Here is a 19,601-nt window from a genome sequence, read left to right as displayed (position 1 = left end):
TGAAAAAAAATATATAACTGTAATTTCTTCTTTTATGAAAATCTTTGAGCTAATGTATGGTACCCAACCTAGAGTTACATCCCCCACCTTAAAAAAAAAAGAAGGAAAAAGTTTTATCCTTAGCATTTTACATCACTGCTTTTGACAGTGTATTCTGATACTTTGCTGTTAATAAACTAATTTATTCAAAATGCTCTCTTATCTAAAAAGCAAGTTATCTTGCTACCGATGAATGTAATCACTGAGGAATAATTATTGAACTCAAATAAGTAAATCTAAATGCCATTCATCAATATAACTACCAAAACCTTTCTCTTTTTGCCCACTGTTCATTACATACTCTAAGGCATCCAAGTTTTACACAATAGAGAGAGTCAATAAAATTATTTAAGTTGTAAAACAATCATAAATGTGCATATGTAAATGAAGATTTAAATTTTCAATCCATGTAAAGCAAAAACACCATATCACAAATGTATGTCATTGGGACTGAAGAAAAGACGTGACACTCACATTAATTTCAAGTCGCTGGTTTTTACTGCTATATACTGCACTGTCTTCACTGAAGCTGTAATACACAGGATCTGGGAAGTATTCTATTGTACCGCCATCGATGATGTAACCATCAAAGTCAAAGGTTAGGCTGGCTGTCATTGAATCTGGTGCTCTTCTCTTTCTGGTCGAACTAGAATCGTTATCAGGAAAACTTGGTGTGGGACATATTAGAATGGTGGCAGTTCCGTTGCACAGCTTTAAGGATAAAGAAAAAAATAATGAAATTTTCATTTTAATGACCACTTGTTTGAACTTAAAAATGTATAACTTCTAAAGATAAGATTAGGGAATTGAAGGGATATTAATATTTGTTTTCATAGGGAATTATAAAACCCCATTTGGATATAAATCACCTAGATTAGAATGAGATTAATGACCAGCTGACATTTTGTAATACCAGTGGAAAATACATTATGGTTAAGTCATCTCACTTTCAATGGCCTGACAGTTGCCCATGCTAAGCAGGCTTGGCCAAAGGATTTCTTGTAGTACATTGAATTCACCGTCCTCCCTCCCCGCCCCACTCAATGTATCTGTTACAAGTAGTCCAAATGCTGATAGAAGTACCCGAAATATCAATGCCTTCATTGCTTTCAGGGAGGAGGCAGGTAACATAAAATGGAAAACAAGAAACATAATAATAGATTATAACCCACTAAAATTACTGATACACATTCATGTATTCATGTTCTCAAATCTTTCATACCTCGCTATTGCTAGCATTGGTAGCAAGAGATGTAACTACTATCAGGGGTTCTTGGATGAGATCAAATCTGTCACCAGTTAGTATGATATCAAGACCTCCTCTGATTGAGAAAAAATAAAATTTACATTCAAAATGATAAAAAAAGATAAGAACATGACAGTAAACTATATGTTTTGTGATTGTTCAGACATTTGATTATGAATACACATAACAAACCATATCAATTAATTGATGTATTACCGCACTTACATGGATTAATACATGTACACCAACTCTCAAATGAATGTGATTTGATCCATAGCTGCAGACAAAAATTCAAGACATTGTATCTCTTTATCATTCTATATGATATCATTATAAATTATATCAAGTTTTTTTTTGCAGCAACACAGTATTGAGACATCTACCAGCTCAGCAACTTTTTTTCAATGCCTTCCAAACCAAATGACTCCCCAGACTAATGTGTAACTGTGGGTCGACAGAAGGGGTGTGTCACATAGATGAATCTTTTTGTATGAAGAGGAGTGAGAAGAAGATACATGTATAGCATGCTCACTTTTTTTAAAATTAATATCAACCCATGATATAGTGTGGAGGGGTGGGCGGATTATACATGTAGATACAATGAAAATAATCCCAAGTCAAACAAATAATTTACACTTTCTATACACATATTATATAAATAAGGCATATATAAATGGCATCATTAGCTCACACATGATATATCCTGCTTATGAAAAACTTCAAATATTTAAAGTGCCACGAGTTTCTCACTCTACATCCTATCATTCTTCAGTTTCCAATGTCATTCTCAATCTTGTTTCCTTCTAATCTGTTTCTTCAATCCAACTTGTCAGGAAAAGGACCTGGGTATGCAAACTGAAAAATATGAAATGCCTTGTACCTTGTAGTCGTTTTCCCCAAAGTCCTCCACCAGAAAGCGTTACTCGGGGCTGACGAGAGTGGTGGTATTATTTATAATTTGAGTTTGGAATTTGGGAGGGCCATTGTAGTTTGCAGATGAATTCCAATTAAGAATCCTGTCATACTTACGCCATGATCGTTGCTGTGGTATCAATGTCATCAATTATCGGATTTGGCATGTAGGTGAACTGGTAACCATTGAATTCTCTTTCTACTCCATCAAACGCCATCGTTAACGTTTCAGAAACTTGGTTATTCTCAGATATTTCACTTGTCATGCAGATTGCAGAAGTCCCTTTGACATTGCTGAAAAAGAAAATTCACAAGGCATATTACATATTTTTTCTGTGACCTAAGTTCTTAACATGTCTTATATTTTTTGCACTCTCTTATGCTTGCTCTCTCTTTCTCTCTCTCTCTCTCTCCCTCCAATATTCTTCTCCTCTTTCTGTCTGTTGTCTTTCCTTTGCTCTTATTCTCTCCCACTCTCTCCCCTATTTCTCTATCTCTTTCTCTCATTCATTATCTTTTTTTGGTATTACATATATGTATGTACATCTTTTTAAAAAAGAAATTGAAAGACTCATTTAAACAAACTTTATTATTATTATAATATTTCACCCATAAGAAACCCACGCACTATCCTCTATTCCTGCTCTAAAGAGGCAGGCACAAACATTTAACATTTGAAAACATTCTGCATCCCCTCATCGTTTCAAAAATATTTTTGTCCAAAACTATAAACTGTGATTGATGACTCATTTCTTTTAAGTCCTGCCTCTTTTGAGTACTTAGGGTTATTGAAAACTTTGAAAACCTGAAGTAAATGAAGATCCTTAAGTGATAGAATTTGTACTGTTCAAATTTAATCAAATTCGTCTGACAGGCTCTCATAAGGGACAGATTATAACATGGAAGTTAAAAAGTATCTCTGACATTTCTGTACGACTTCATTACCCCATGATTTGTGACTTTACTCTCCCTTTAATATTTCTTTATCCAAAATTAAAATAGCATTTGAAGTTGATTTATGCAGACTTTAACAACTAATGAGTATAAGGTAGATTTAATAACGGAATGAAACACCCTCTTTAAAAATGATTTACTTACATTACTTTGCAATCTGCATCACCGAATCTTGCAGTAATATCCCTTCCAGTGTCCAAGTTCTCCCCACTTATTGTGACTTCTGTACCCCCTGCCACTGGACCTTCAATAGGGTAAAACCCTGTTAACGCAGGATCCTTAAAACAGCAACCATACGATATGATATTGTAGAGTTTTGATTAGTTAATTAAGAAAAAATAATATGTTTACATACATCATGTAAATGCATCTCTTGACACAATGACTTCTTATATTCTTTTCTGAAGCGTCGTGGTGTAGCGTCAATCCACAATTTGCCACTCTCCATCCAGGTGTTAAATGGGTACCCAGATGCGAAAACCTATATGTAGTATGCCTAGCAATTGATTCTTGGAACTCTTGTTGGAATGCTCCCAGGGAATGGAGAAGGTGCATACAATTTTTTGTATGCGGGCATGGAAGGATCTGATGACCGGGGTAATAATATATCTGTAAAGCGCTTAGAGACGTTATTCCAAAGTATTAAGCGCTATATAAATGAGGAATATTATTATTATTTATTTTAAAAATATTCATGACAGACATCCCTGTCTACTATGAATAAGTAATTCACCCATGAGAAGTATTCCTCGGAAGATTAGTTAAAAGTATCCACCATACATGTAGATCGTTCTGCATTACATGAACATCAGATTTACTAATATACATGTAATAAGTTAATAAAGCTGTATTTAGAGCATAAAAGAGGTTTTGCTTTTGATGTTTCATATAAAGTGATAATAGAAGATGGAATAGCAACATCGGCAATGCATCCAGAAATACGAATGCCATGTATGTGTATATTCTGTCTACAATTTTTACATTTCATTGTCATTAAGCGGCTGTATACTAAATTAAATCTCCCTTGAATATTAGGGTTACACAAAAATAAGAAGAAATCCAACTTACCCTATACTGAAAATCTTGAGTACTTTGCCCGGTCTTATTTCCATTACCTGACATCACAGTGATTCCAATGGGTCCTGATAATACTTTAGTCGATATACTTGTCATGCAACTTACACTAAAAAAGTAAAAAGAATAACATAGAACATGGAGGTGCATGTGTATACATTTTAAGGACAAAGAGGCAAATACAACCCTCTATCATCAAAAAGTGACTTTTAAAACCACTAAAAGATTCTTTCTTGTCATTTAAAAAGCTTGATAAGTGAAAATAGCAAATAAAGAAATATACAACAGATAAGGACTTCAACACAGGGTGGCCTGAAATGCCACTGTTTCCAAGAAATAAATTCAATGTGTTGCAGTTGGTATTTTGTCTCATTACTGTGACCTAACCCCCCCCCCCTTCACTCACCAATTTCTATTTAAAAAAATCACATTTCCATCACTATCATTGCTGGTTTGTTCAGCTGTAGCCAATTATTTGTATTCATCCAGTTGACAATAAAAAATGCATTAGAAGCAAGTTTCAAGTGAACAGAAAAGATGTTACAAAGGAAAATACAATAAAATGCATGGTTAGACAAAGAAAACAGTGAGCTGAAAATGGGTCACTGACATTTGCTCCGATTGAAGAAATACATGTTAAGCCAAACATAATACCTAACCTCCAAAACTAAATAAACCCTAATCTTTATCTATACATTATTTTAACCCCAAAATTCTATGACAATCCTAACTCTAATCCTACGCCCTCTGAGACATAAATACAAGAGCAATTGTCGCAGGAGCACATGTCGTGCCACCACTCAACACACCCATATTAATGGCCTAAAAATTGTTTGTATCATGAAGAGATTTACCTCTGTCCTGCCTGGTAATATCCATCCATGCCAGTCTTATTACATTCCAAGTCTTGAATATGAATTCGAAGAACGTCCTCAAATACCACACCTATATCAGTTCCGATGACTTCTAACCTGGTACGCCCACCAATTGGACCTGACATTGGATTGAACTTGAAGGAAATAAAATAAATATGATGTTCTTATATTTTGTTTTATCTTATCCTCATCATAGAGTTGAAAAACATGATTAAAAACAGAGAAGATAGTTTGTAAAGTGTCAAAATGATGTATTCTCTATGTGAGTCTATGAAGATGACAATTAAATACCAGGCATCTCTACTGGGTATCACCAGTAAGCCATTTTCTATTCATCTAAAATTTTGTATAAAGGAAATTCTCTTACTTCAGTTATAACTGGCGCTGAACATTGCTGCGTCTCATTCTGATATAGAAACACATTATTCCGGCAAACTTCACTCTGAATGACATTGCAGTCATCACTGCACCAACCACAGTTCAAGACAGATGGAGTAGCTTCTTGGGAAAGACATCGACTGCAACTTCCACCATTAACAGAACACTTATAAAGGGTGACTGCAAACAAAAGAAATTAACAAGAACACTGAAATCTATCATAGATCTTTCTTCAGACAAAGAGTTTTTTTTTTAAAAAATAAATGCCACATAAAAATGGATTCCAGGGTACAGTCATCTGCAATTCTCTTTTATCACAACGTAACAAATATGTATACATATAGTAGCATTTACACAGTTGAGAGTAATAAAATGAGCCCTACCTGCATCACTTTTTCCCCCATTTTAAAAATAAGTTGGACGGAAATCGAATGTTGCTTCATGCACATTGAATGTCTTTCATTTTTCAGTAATGAATAATAAACTGTGAAATGATTATTTCAAATTGTTACTTTTGTTATAAAAATAAATCATTTATGCTAAAAGCACAAAAATGGTGTATCCTATTGCTGGAAATTTGAAACAGCAGGTAAAGTTCTCAAAGGCTCAAGGGAGTCATTCACGAAGGGGAGGGGTTCTGAATAGAGATGAAATATGGACTATTATAAGCATTGTTATCTAATATCCCATTCTGGTCGCAATGCGAAGGGAGGCTTCTCATCAACACCAAGAGGGTGGCTTCCAAAATATCAAAGAATTAAACCTCATCTTGTGTTGTTGAAAATCCTTATGCATTCTGGAAGCCATTGGAATGGGAGATGAGGTGACCATATCAATCTGATGACCCTATTCCATCTGTATCCAGCGCCCCTGGTGGGTGTTTCATAAAACTGTTCATAAGTTACGAGCGACTTTACGAATGACTGGTGATCCTTACATGCAAAACATCAATGAAAATTTGGTGCATGTATCATTCACCACAAGAAAGGATCACCAGTCGATTTCGCAAGTCGCTTGTAACTTACAAACAGCTTTATGAAACACCCACCTGGTGGGCGTACATGTGCACACCTATCATAGCTTACCATATGAATATGAATGGTCATCTATCATGTTTTGACCGTTCCACTGTACAGAGACACTGATGTTCTTCTGGAGAGTATTTTCATTGTACATGTACTGAAAATGAACATTAAAACACAAAAACAAATTCTTAAAAATTGAAACATAATAACTGAATTTTACAATATTTCACATAATGCAAACAAGTACAATTCTTGAAAGTTGGAATATAATAATTAAATTTTACAATATATCATATTATCAAAACAAGTACAAGGCCCAGGCTGATAAATTGTTCCTAAGCAAATAAAGACTTCACATAATTCATATTATTATATTTAAAAATACTCTACTTAAATCAGAATGGCCTCAAATTTTGAATACTTTTTACTAGAAATATAAGGTTGCTTTTGACGAAGAATTGCAATGTCCTCTATTCTGTGCCCTTCAGATTAAAAACCCAAACCTCATGAATACTCTTTGAAATATATCACACACATAATCATTTTCTCCTTTTTCTATTATTCCATGGCTTGTGTAATAAAATTACATTTTGCCATAATGAAACATTTACAGTTAAACACCACATTACTTAACCATGCTGGAGATGCTAAGGCCAGGGTAATTATGCTGCATTACTGTATATAGAACACTTAGAGACTGCTGATAATATAAGTGTAATATAAGCCAATATATAAGCAAGTATAATTATGCTTATCATTATTTTCTAGTCTAAAACATATTCTAAATCTGTGGTTTGACTATGGATCTAATGTCATTTTGACATCCAATATTTCAGTTCATTCCTGAACAGCAGAACATCTTTGTTGGCCATTACATCAACACACGTACATGTACATGTACATCATATTTCAGCTACAACATCTACAAGGAATATATAGCATTAAACAAGTGCTTCCAATCCAAACTCTTTAGATTCTATATTCTCAAGTTTTATGAACTAGATCCATAAACTTTAAAAGTTACGATGGTAGTTCAACAAATACCCCCAACATGGCCAAAGTTCATTGACCCTAAATTACCTTTGACCTTGGTCATGTGACCTGGAATTTGCACAGGATGCTCAGTGATACTTGATTACTCTTATGTCCAAGTTTTATGAACTAGCTATAAACATTAAAAGTTATGATGGAAATTCAACAAATACCCAAAATATGCCCAAAGTTCATTGACCCTAAATGACCTTTGACCTTAATCATGTGACCTGAAACTCAAGCAGGATGTTCAGTAATACTTCATTACCTATATGTGTAAGTTTCATGAACTAGGTCCATATAATTTCTAAGTTATGATGACATTTCAAAAACTTAACCTTAGGTTAAGATTTCGACATTGATTCCCCCAACATGGTCTAAAGTCATTGACCCTAAATGACCTTTGACCTAAGTCTTTTAACCTGAAACCATAGCAGAATGTTCAGTAATACTTGATTACCCTTGTGTCCAAGTTTCATGAACTAGGTGCATATACTTTCTAAGTTATAATAACATTTCAAAAACTTGACCTTAGGTTAAGATTTTATGTTGACGAGGCGGCCGGCGCCTTCGGAAAAGTGGTGCCTATAGTCTTGCTCTGCTATGCAGGCGAGACAAAAAACAAAGTTTAGATATTTAATGGCTGCCAAAAAACACTATTAAAGCCTGTCTTTCCCTTGATAAATTTCCTCAAAGGCAACTAACAGTGTTTTAATTTGTTTTTTATCTATGTGATTGTGCTACTATGGAGGTGGAACAAAATGAAAAACTGCTTTATGCTTAAGACAAGCTTTAAAGGTAAGTTCAATCAGAGCTGAGAATATAACAACCATCACAGTGAATGAAGACTGATGTTCTATTTCATCTTGAGTTATGATCATATCTATGACAATGCCAAGTTTAAGCGAAGAGATTTTACCTCCCTATCATTGCAAAGAATGTAGGTTTCATTAAATTCAGCACTGGCAACCCTCGCTTCTTCTCCTTCAATGTCAAGGATGCACTCATATCTTTGTAGGCCCTGGAAAAATGAAATTGACAATATGTCATTGAACATGATAAGTATATCCAATTCAATTCAATTCAATTAATTTCATTAAATCATTTAAAAATCAATACATATATACAAATCATACATGAATGCACAATTATAGAATATATAGTTTAAACGATTAGGGTGCTCCTAAAAGCAGAAGCCTGATGAGTGGGACACCCAATAAATAATAAATAAATTACATATAAGTGAAAATTACACACACACAAATCCAATTTACATTTGAGCCAAGGACACATAGCAATACGTGTCAATAGGAAACTGGTCAACCTAGGATCATAATGACAATTAACTTTACAACCGAGGACATCTGATCTAGTGGTCTAGTTGTTACGAATCTCGTCTTTCAATGAGAGGGACGTGGGTTCGAATCTCAGCCACGGCGTGTTTTCTTTCAGCAAGAAATTCATACGCTTTTGGCTGCACTCAGCCCAGGTGAGGTGAATGGTTACCTGGCAGGATTGATTCCTTGGATGCACCAAGCACCTTTAGCAGCTGGAGCTACAGCCGGAGCTACAGCCAGAACTACAGCCAGGGTAATATATAGTCGCCATTCAATAGGAAACTAGATAAATCAGCGACTCATAAATGCTATATTATTTATAATATGGAAGCATGCCATTTGCAATTGTGTGTGTATTCAGGATGTCTTTGTTGTGTGCTTTATGTCCTTGGCTCAAATGTAAATTAGATTTGTGTGTGTGTCCTCATTTTCCAACATGGGTAGGTGCAGACATGCATACACACACACACACAACCATGCATCTAAACATGCGCAAATGCATATTATCTCTATTCCAGGGCCGGTATTCAATTGAAAGCATTTTAAAAACTATCATAAAAAAATATTTTAAAAACTACACCCATTACAAATGCAAGAGGATATTTACATCAAAATATAAGAATGCACAAAAAAGTAAACTACAACCTAATAATTTGGGTAAAAACAGATCAATTACATGTACATTCTTTTTTAAATTATCAATAATATTTCTTAAAGAAGACCATTCAGAATCAAAATGCACACACAGAAAATAAGACTCACCATTCTCAACTGTGCACATTCTCTTTTTTTTTGCATTCAGTAGAGTGAAGAATATACAGATTTCCATTAACCCAAACTAAATGACATGTTTCTGTCTTGGCTTGAATATTAATGATCTATGCATCTCACGTACATGTACATGCAAAATACCCTAGTAGTTTTTTGCTGCGAGAAAATATATTTTCCCCTATTTTCTCTCTATTTTTTGACTATTTTTAGTAAAAAGGGACTATTTTTTTACTATTTTTACAGATCGAATAGAAAAAAAAAGGCTATTTTATTTCTATTTTTAACGCGCATGCTATATTTTTGCTATTTTTACAGGTGAAATAGAAAAAAATAGGATGAATTAGTTCTATTTTTAATGCGCATACTATTTTTCTGCTATTTTTTCAACCTTCCACGTTGGCAAGGCTATTTTTTATCTATTTTATTCTAATCAAACAAGTTTGTATCTAGTTTTAAGCTATTTTCTTACTTCGTGTCAAAAAGGCCAGGCTATTTTTTACCTATTTTATTATTTTTAATCTATTTTTCATACTTTGTGTCATGATGGCAGACTATTTTACATCTATTTTTCATATAAAAAATTCGCATCTATTTCTAAACTATTTTTCTTACTTATCATGATGCCAGGCTATTTTGTACCTATTTTTTTCAAACGGTAAGAACTATATTTTTGTAATTATTTTTCTTAATTGGTGTCATGATGTCAGGTGATTTTTTTTCTATATAATTTTTTTAAAGAACTTTGTATCCAACTTCAATATTAATTTTTCTTTTTCGAAAATTTGTAAGTTTGTATATATTTCCAATCTATTTTCCTTGCTTAAATTAAGTGTCACAATGTCAGGTTATTTTTTATTACCTATTTTTCTAAAGATTGTAGGTCCTATATTTATTTTCAAACTATTTTCCTTACTTGAAGTGTCACGATGTCGGTCAGGTTTTTTTTTAACCAGTAATATTTTTCAATGTTTGTATCTCTTTCAGAAGTGAACAAGTATTGGTCATTTCTTTAAAAAATGAAATAACTTTTTGCTTGTCTTGCTCACCCACCGCCTATCAAAATTCCCCACCCCCGCGGCACTACCCCTGATTTCATCTAAGTTTTTAATATTTTCTTTTACTCTAATTATATTCATGTGAAAGTTATAAAGGGTAAAGGGACTTTACAAAAAAGAAAGAAAAAAAAGGATCGCCACGGCTGCGCGGAACTTTTAAGCACCTTCACGGTCGCTACGCCAGACCAGTAAATAAAAATAAAATAAATAAGATATAAATAGATACATGTAAATAAATAAAAATGGGCAAGCACGCACGCGCATGAGATGAAGCAGCTAGATACGCATAGCGCATGCGCACTTCGACCGCCATGAAATATTTGAAAAAGCGATCTCTCGTATAAATTGATCGCCGTTTCTACGTCTACGAGAAGTTGAAGATAGCCGTAAAGAATTCTCTAACAACTAACAGAATACGGGTCAGATTCGGACAACGAATTTGCAGACATTCGCAGTAGGCTAAACAGTAAGTTAGATAAACATTTTATATGATTTTCTTCTTGTAGTTTGTTAAATCGACGGCATTCTGATTTCTTCGTACTGCCTCTGGCTCTGCCGCCCGGCCCGGACTCCCCATCCCCTTGTTCCTAACCCGCTCACCGGCCGTGCACCGCGCCTGCGGCCCGTGGACTGCTGGCTATGCCTGGCATCGGGGCTGAGGCGAGCACTAACGCTAACCAGCCGTGCAGCACCTCGCACATATCGAGTGATAATTTTATTTTTAGCCATGCATACTAGTATTAATGTTTTATGAAGATCTTTGAATATGAATGATTTTTTAATGCTGCTGGTAATATTTCATATATTTGTAGGCCTAGATTCTAGGCCCTAATTTTTTTATAATATTCTGATGATAAAAAAAATTTGCTGAAAAAAAAACCAGTCATGCCAAGCATACGATAATATGCACTGTGACTTGCATAAAAAAATGGCATGGAATTCGAAGTATAATTCAGATGAAACATGCAAATTTATCTTATCTGAACTAAGCTGAATGAAATTACATTTCCTGAATTTTTCCTGAAAATCGTAAGGACTTGAGATGGCTTTTTTATCTTTGAAATTAGACCTCTATTTGGTTCTCTGAGTCTGACAATTTTTTTAAATCTCGATCTGATTCAAAAGTGAGATCGTTCACGGCCGTGGTACAGTAGCCTATTCTCTGTAGTGATTATTCTCCTTTCCATTGTTTTTTCTTTTAAATCTTCAGATACATCGCATCTACCAGCAAAGGACAAGTGCCATGTCAGAAGTACAGAGAATGAAGGTACCGTCACAGGCCAACTCTCTAGAGGCAGTGATCGAGGGCCCCAAGATCTCAATTGCGTGAAAACATACAGTAGAATAATTAGTTAAAAACCTATACTCTATCACTCCTTCAAAAAAAACTTAATAGGTCTAGATCTATATATTTATTTTTTTAATACAAAATAATAGATACGGTATGCTAACAGTTTTCACATGTACATGTACAGTACAAACAAAAGGGGCCCAGGTGTGAAACAAAAAGGAATTGAACTAAGATTAAGATTAATATGGATTAACTGTAAAACCCTCCAGGTTATCGACAGTATTTTACAAGTATGCCAAAAATTGAGCCAAATATAATTATGATTTTCTTGGAAAACCCGGGTTAGGGTTTACACAGGGGAGGGGGGATTAGAGAGGCTTGATTTCGAGACCATAACATGAAATGCCTAAAATTCAATATTATTTCAACATTTTGACTGATTTTTTAAATGAATATTTATGGAGTATAGGTGTAAAGTTTGTGGGTTTGTGGTCATTGCATGTATTCTTCCTCTAGCTGCACTGACTTAAGGCACCTACCCATAAAGGAAATTTAAATTCTTACAATGATTTTGTTATGATATTTTGTCTAAATCACTCCCCATTTTAAGTACATGCATTTTCTTCTTTTTTTTTCCCCCTCTGTCTGAATATTTCTTTATAGATCTCTTTGGATCATTTTACATTGTAAAATAAATGTTTATATAACCGGTTGTCTCACTCATTTGGTTGATGGACCTGGTATTGATCCTTAAAGGGATGGTCCGGGCTGAAAATATTTATATCTTAATACATCTAATCTAATGCACTAAATCAGTTGTCAATCAAATTTTTCTAGTTCTTGGAGGAAAAAAATTGAATAAACTTAATTTCACATAATAAAATACAAAAGAACAAGTGGAGATGTGACATCATCAGCCCACCTAATGAATATTCATGATGACTGTTTTCACAAAATATTGCTAAACTTTAAAATTCAATAACTTTGTTATTTGTTATCCGATTTTGATGAAATTTTCAGCATTTGCTCAGTGAATTCTACTCTATTTATTAAGCTATACATACTTTCAGCCCGGACCATCCCTTTAAGGGTACTCTAAGACTGAAAGTTATGTGATTTGAACATACATGTATTGAGTACATCAGACCCCCCAAAAAAAAAAAAAAAAAAAAAACACTGAAAATTTCATCAAAATTGAACGAGGAATAACAAAGTTATGACAATTCAAAAGTTTTCCCTTTATTGGTGAAATAGTTTAGTGCTTATCCTCATGAATGTTCGTTTTTGTTGCATTGCATTGCATTATATTAAAATTTCAATTTTTATCCCCCAAGCTAGCTTGTAAAAATTTGATTGACTACCTACTTACTGTGTAAGATAATCGTTGACACATAAGACAAGTATAATACACAGCTTGTTATGCCTCGAACATAGTTTGTAACAATTTTAATTCATTAAATTCCTTGTATTAAATACAATACAAAATTTATATGTTTTTGCACTCTCTGATGTTATTTTTTTTAAACAGATTTCAAAAGGCTGAGAGACTGATTTTCTAGGGCAAGTTTTGTCAATTCCTGTTGTATAGTGCATGTGGCAATTAACAACAATGTTTCAATACAATGATGCAATTTTCCTTGAGTCTTCAATCCTATGTGCAAGGATAATTACTTCACATGTGTGTGTGTGCAAGGAAAACAAAAGAAGTGATACGAGAAGAGTGAAAGATCAGGAACGTATCCATATGACTTGACACAACAAAAATAGAGGAAAAATAGGGAACAAATATGTATTTCAGGTTATATTTTTAAAACTATTAGAAAATAGTGAAAAAATAGCTGTGCAACTAAGAATTATATTTTTTATATATTTTGCAAAATATAAAAAAAAAAAAATTTGCAGATGGTCTCTATTTTTTGTTCCAAATTAAATAACCTAAAAACATATTTTTCCCCTATTTTTTTTCTATTTTAGTCCTATTTCCAACATATTTTTTGTCTAATTTCCGGAGAAAAAAATAGCTGTAAAATTTTTTTTTTCTATTTTTATTGTATTTCTTTGATAATTTTTACATATTTTTACACTATTTTGTTTGGGGAAAAAATAGCATAAAAATATATTTTTTGGCTATTTTTTCTATTTAATTTCTATATAATTACCTGAGACGGATCTGTAGGAAGATTCTTTGCAGACAGTGAGAAACCAGTAGGAATGTTAACTGGGATCAGAAAGGATTTAGTTGCTCCAAGCAGCTGGGGACAAAATTCCTGTCCTTGATTTCCAGTACCAACAGGATTCTACGCAAATACAAATAACAAATGGAAATAATGAAGAAAAAAAGAAATTTAGTGAAATGTTGGCCATGGATGTGTGTGATAAAAAAGACCTTGATATCATTAAATGTGAGAGAACATGTAGTAATGGAACAAGAAATAACAAAACAACATGGTCAATAACTTTTTTTGAGTAGGTTAAAAGCTTCCAAAGACTATCTGCACTAAGCGGAATGGTCCGAATTTGAGAAGAAATTACACACAAGATTCTAGTCAAAGAAATACAATTCATCATATTTTTTGCAATATTCAAACTGGCATATACTTACTGGTAGGTTTGCAGGATTTTTTTTTGGCTCCTGGTGCAAAATTTCATGGTAAGTTTACATGTAGATGACATTCATCTCTTAAATTATGTTTTCAGAGCAACTGATATACCTACAACTTAATTTCCTCAAGAGAAATCATAAGAGTTCACGATCATCCAACCTAACCGATCTTCTCCTTGTAATATTACCGTAAATAATAAATACAGGATTTTGCTTCTAACTTGTATCCATGTAGGGAGTGCTTACATTGTCTCCAATGATGACTGTATCTCCTGTCTGACATTCTGAGCTGCTATCATCTGTACATTTGTTGTCATACACACACCAGTCACATGGAAATTCAACTCTGACACAGGCTGAACATCTGCAAGTTTGTGAAAATTTAATATGGTGTGAATAAGCATCAGTTAAAAATGTCAAAATATTTTCTCCTTCATATTATTAGAAGAAATGAAAATAATTAATGCTAGTTACGGTATTTGATCTTTAGATATTTTCTTTGGATGTGGCATTCCCTGTTGCATCCTTTTTTTACTATGCTATAGATTAAAACATATCTATGAGGCGCCGAATGTACCAATATTATATAGAACAATTATTTGTTATATAATCATTATTTATTAAATAATAACTATTATTTATATATAATTTACATTTTATTTGTAAATAACTACTATTATATAAAATATCATTTCTAATTATTTATATAAAATTCCAAGTAATACTTCATTATTTGTAAATAATAATAGTTCGACATTCCATTATTTATAAATAATGATTATTTGTTTTTCATTATTTATAAATAATGATTATTTGTTTTTCATTATTTACAAATAATGATCATTTGTTTTTCATTATTTATAAATAATGATAATTTGTTTTTCATTATTTATAAATAATGATTATTTGTTTTTCATTATTTACAAATAATGATTATTTGTTTTTCATTATTTATAAATAATGATTTTTTGTTTTTCATTATTTATAAATAATGATTATTTGTTTTTCATTATTTATAAATAATGATAATTTGTTTTTCATTATTTACAAATAATGATTATTTGTTTTTCATTATTTATAAATAATGATTATTTGTTTTTCATTATTTATAAATAATTTGTTGAGTTTTCCATTATTTATAAATAATGATTATTTGTTAAATAATGAAAACGTCTACTTCATTATTTATAAATAATTTTTTCGAGTGCACCATTATTCTCATTATTTATAAATAATCATTATTTAATGTTCGAGTTTTCCATTATTTATAAATAAAGATTATTTGTTAAATAATGAAATATCTACTTCATTATTTATAAATAATAATTTTGTTTCAATATCCCATTATTTATAAATAATCATTATTTATAAACAATTTTTACAGTTTGCCATTATATACAAATAATCATTATTTATATATAAATAACCATTATTTATTAAATAATGCCATTATTTATTAAATAATGCCATTATTTATTAAATAATGCCATTATTTATTAAATAATGGAAAACTCGCTATAACATGCAAATGTGGGACCGCCCATGATATGAATATTCATGATGCGATTTCCTTTTTCGTGATTTTTCTTCACAAATTTTTGTCCATTTCCTCTTCATAATGACATTTCTTGAAGCAATTTTCTAGGGATATGGTCTGATTGTAATATTCTTCATTTTCTATATAACTTCGTCTTCGTAGAAATATCAAAAAGTGTAATTTTATACGATTTTTCCTACAGTTCACAATCCCCATAGGCGCGCGTGTACGGTAGGGACAACCGGTGAATCGACGGAGTGCTCTTCATCGAAATACTACGTTGGTTGGTCCCCGGAAGTGGCGGGCGGAATTTAGCCCGAATCCTCGATGGAAGTCGATCAAGTGCATATAATTATGAGCTGAGAGAGTGAAATATCAGTGTACTTGTACAGGCCCTTCTACTTTTTATAAATATTTCTTGTTGCTTTTTTTGTTAAGTTAATTTTTCCTGGTGTAGAGATAAGTTTCAGTTCTAATAATGCACTTCAAATACATTTTGGAGTGTCTGTTTGAGGCGTTTGGGGCGATTTCACCCTGGCCCCAAAATGCTCGCAACGACAATACGGGGGCATGATGACCCCTAATTTTTTAAAAACTTATTTTTCTATTGAAAATTATCACAAAATTCACCAAAAGTGTGCACGAAAGCCTTCGTATTTCACTTTTAAAACTCCAAAAAGTGCCCAAATGACAAGCTTGGTCGCTTCGCTGTGTCGCTTTCAACTTGAGAACGTTTACGCGTCTGCTTCCCCCCCCCCCTCCTCCGAAAGAAATTCTGTATACGGCCATGCTCTAAAGAGCCTGGCACATTGATTTATGTATACTTTCATTTTCATTATTTTTATCTCATTATCAATATGGCCTTACGCAGAATTTTTTCCAGGGGGGCCGGGGCCGGAGCATGACGCGCGTAAACTTTCTCAAAAATATCTTGAAAGCGAGACAGCCACGGGACCAAGCCCAAATGACAAGCTTAATTGGTCGCTTCGCTGTCTCGCTTTCAACTTGAGAACGTTTACGCGCGTCTGCCCCCACCCCCCGAAAGAAATTCTGTGAACGGCCATGCTCAAAAGAGCATATGGCACATTGATTTATGTATACTTCATTTTCATTATTTTTATCTCATTATCATCATGGCCTTACGCAGAATTTTTTCCGGGGGGGGGGGGGGTGGGGGGAGCAGGACGCGCGTAAACTTTCTCATAAAAATCTTGAAAAAGCGAAGCGACCAAGCTTGTCATTTGAGCTTGGTCGCGTCGCTGTCTCGCTTTCAAGATTTTTTTGAGAAACTTTACGCGCGTCCTAGCTGCTCCCCCCCCCCCCCCGATAAAAATTCTGTGTAAGGCCATGATGATAATGTGATAAAAATAATGAAAATGAAAAGTACATATAAATCAATGTGCCATATGCTCTTTTGAGCATGGCCGTTCACAGAATTTCTTTCGGGGGGTGGGGGCAGACGCGCGTAAACGTTCTCAAGTTGAAAGCGATCGAGACAGCGAAGCGACCAATTAAGCTTGTCATTTGGGCTTGGTCCCGTGGCTGTCTCGCTTTCAAGATTTTTTTGAGAAAGTTTACGCGCGTCATATGCTCCGGCCCCGGCCCCCCTGGAAAAAATTCTGCGTAAGGCCATATTGATAATGAGAAAAAAATAATGAAAATGAAAGTATACATAAATCAATGTGCCAGGCTCTTTAGAGCATGGCCGTATACAGAATTTCTTTCGGAGGAGGGGGGGGGGGGGGGGGAAGCAGACGCGTAAACGTTCTCAAGTTGAAAGCGACACAGCGAAGCGACCAAGCTTGTCATTTGGGCACTTTTTGGAGTTTTAAAAGTGAAATACGAAGGCTTTCGTGCACACTTTTGGTGAATTTTGTGATAATTTTCAATAGAAAAATAAGTTTTTAAAAATTTAGGGGTCATCATGCCCCCGTATTGTCGTTGCGAGCATTTTGGGGCCAGGGTGAAATCGCCCCAAACGCCTCAAACAGACACTCCAAAATGTATTTGAAGTGCATTAAATATTAGAACTGAAACTTATCTCTACACCAGGAAAAATTAACTTAACAAAAAAAGCAACAAGAAATATTTATAAAAAGTAGAAGGGCCTGTACAAGTACACTGATATTTCACTCTCTCAGCTCATATGCACTTGATCGACTTCCATCGAGGATTCGGGCTAAATTCCGCCCGCCACTTCCGGGGACCAACCAATGTAGTATTTCGATGAAGAGCACTCCGTCGATTCACCGGTTGTCCCTACCGTACACGCGCGCCTATGGGGATTGTGAACTGTAGGAAAAATCGTATAAAATTTACACTTTTTGATATTTCTACGAAGACGAAGTTATATAGAAAATGAAGAATATTACAATCAGACCATATCCCTAGAAAATTGCTTCAAGAAATGTCATTATGAAGAGGAAATGGACAAAAATTTGTGAAGAAAAATCACGAAAAAGGAAATCGCATCATGAATATTCATATCATGGGCGGTCCCACATTTGCATGTTATAGCGAGTTTTCCATTATTTAATAAATAATGGCATTATTTAATAAATAATGGCATTATTTAATAAATAATGGCATTATTTAATAAATAATGGCATTATTTAATAAATAATGGTTATTTATATATAAATAATGATTATTTGTATATAATGGCAAACTGTAAAAATTGTTTATAAATAATGATTATTTATAAATAATGGGATATTGAAACAAAATTATTATTTATAAATAATGAAGTAGATATTTCATTATTTAACAAATAATCTTTATTTATAAATAATGGAAAACTCGAACATTAAATAATGATTATTTATAAATAATGAGAATAATGGTGCACTCGAAAAAATTATTTATAAATAATGAAGTAGACGTTTTCATTATTTAACAAATAATCATTATTTATAAATAATGGAAAACTCAACAAATTATTTATAAATAATGAAAAACAAATAATCATTATTTATAAATAATGAAAAACAAATAATCATTATTTGTAAATAATGAAAAACAAATTATCATTATTTATAAATAATGAAAAACAAATAATCATTATTTATAAATAATGAAAAACAAATAATCATTATTTATAAATAATGAAAAACAAATAATCATTATTTATAAATAATGAAAAACAAATTATCATTATTTATAAATAATGAAAAACAAATAATCATTATTTGTAAATAATGAAAAACAAATAATCATTATTTATAAATAATGAAAAACAAATAATCATTATTTATAAATAATGGAATGTCGAACTATTATTATTTACAAATAATGAAGTATTACTTGGAATTATATATAAATAATTGGAAATGATATTTTATATAACAGTAGTTATTTACAAATAAAATGTAAATTATATATAAATAATAGTTATTATTTAATAAATAATGATTATATAACAAATAATTGTTCTATATAATATTGGTACATTCGGCGCCTCATACATATCTACA

General features: G+C 32.8%; 1 protein-coding gene across 1 annotated transcript in view; it reads right to left on the bottom strand.

The window, feature by feature from the left end:
• Window positions 1-19,601, bottom strand: part of LOC129255868 (plexin-A4-like) — a 66,305-nt gene that overhangs the window by 22,914 nt on the left and 23,790 nt on the right. The window contains exons 10-20 of the mRNA XM_064096411.1: window positions 14,838-14,955; window positions 14,149-14,286; window positions 8,455-8,556; window positions 6,564-6,657; window positions 5,468-5,658; window positions 5,080-5,234; window positions 4,220-4,334; window positions 3,296-3,429; window positions 2,315-2,491; window positions 1,262-1,361; window positions 514-750 (exon numbers count right to left, since the gene is read on the bottom strand). Coding sequence (XP_063952481.1) covers window positions 514-750; window positions 1,262-1,361; window positions 2,315-2,491; window positions 3,296-3,429; window positions 4,220-4,334; window positions 5,080-5,234; window positions 5,468-5,658; window positions 6,564-6,657; window positions 8,455-8,556; window positions 14,149-14,286; window positions 14,838-14,955 — 1,561 coding nt within the window. The remainder of the gene's footprint in view (window positions 1-513; window positions 751-1,261; window positions 1,362-2,314; window positions 2,492-3,295; window positions 3,430-4,219; window positions 4,335-5,079; window positions 5,235-5,467; window positions 5,659-6,563; window positions 6,658-8,454; window positions 8,557-14,148; window positions 14,287-14,837; window positions 14,956-19,601) is intronic.

This window comes from Lytechinus pictus, chromosome 3 (assembly GCF_037042905.1).
Source record: "Lytechinus pictus isolate F3 Inbred chromosome 3, Lp3.0, whole genome shotgun sequence".
Lineage (NCBI taxonomy): Eukaryota > Metazoa > Echinodermata > Echinoidea > Temnopleuroida > Toxopneustidae > Lytechinus > Lytechinus pictus.
Note: the sequence above shows the minus strand (reverse complement) of the source record. Positions and strands in the feature narration are given on the sequence as shown.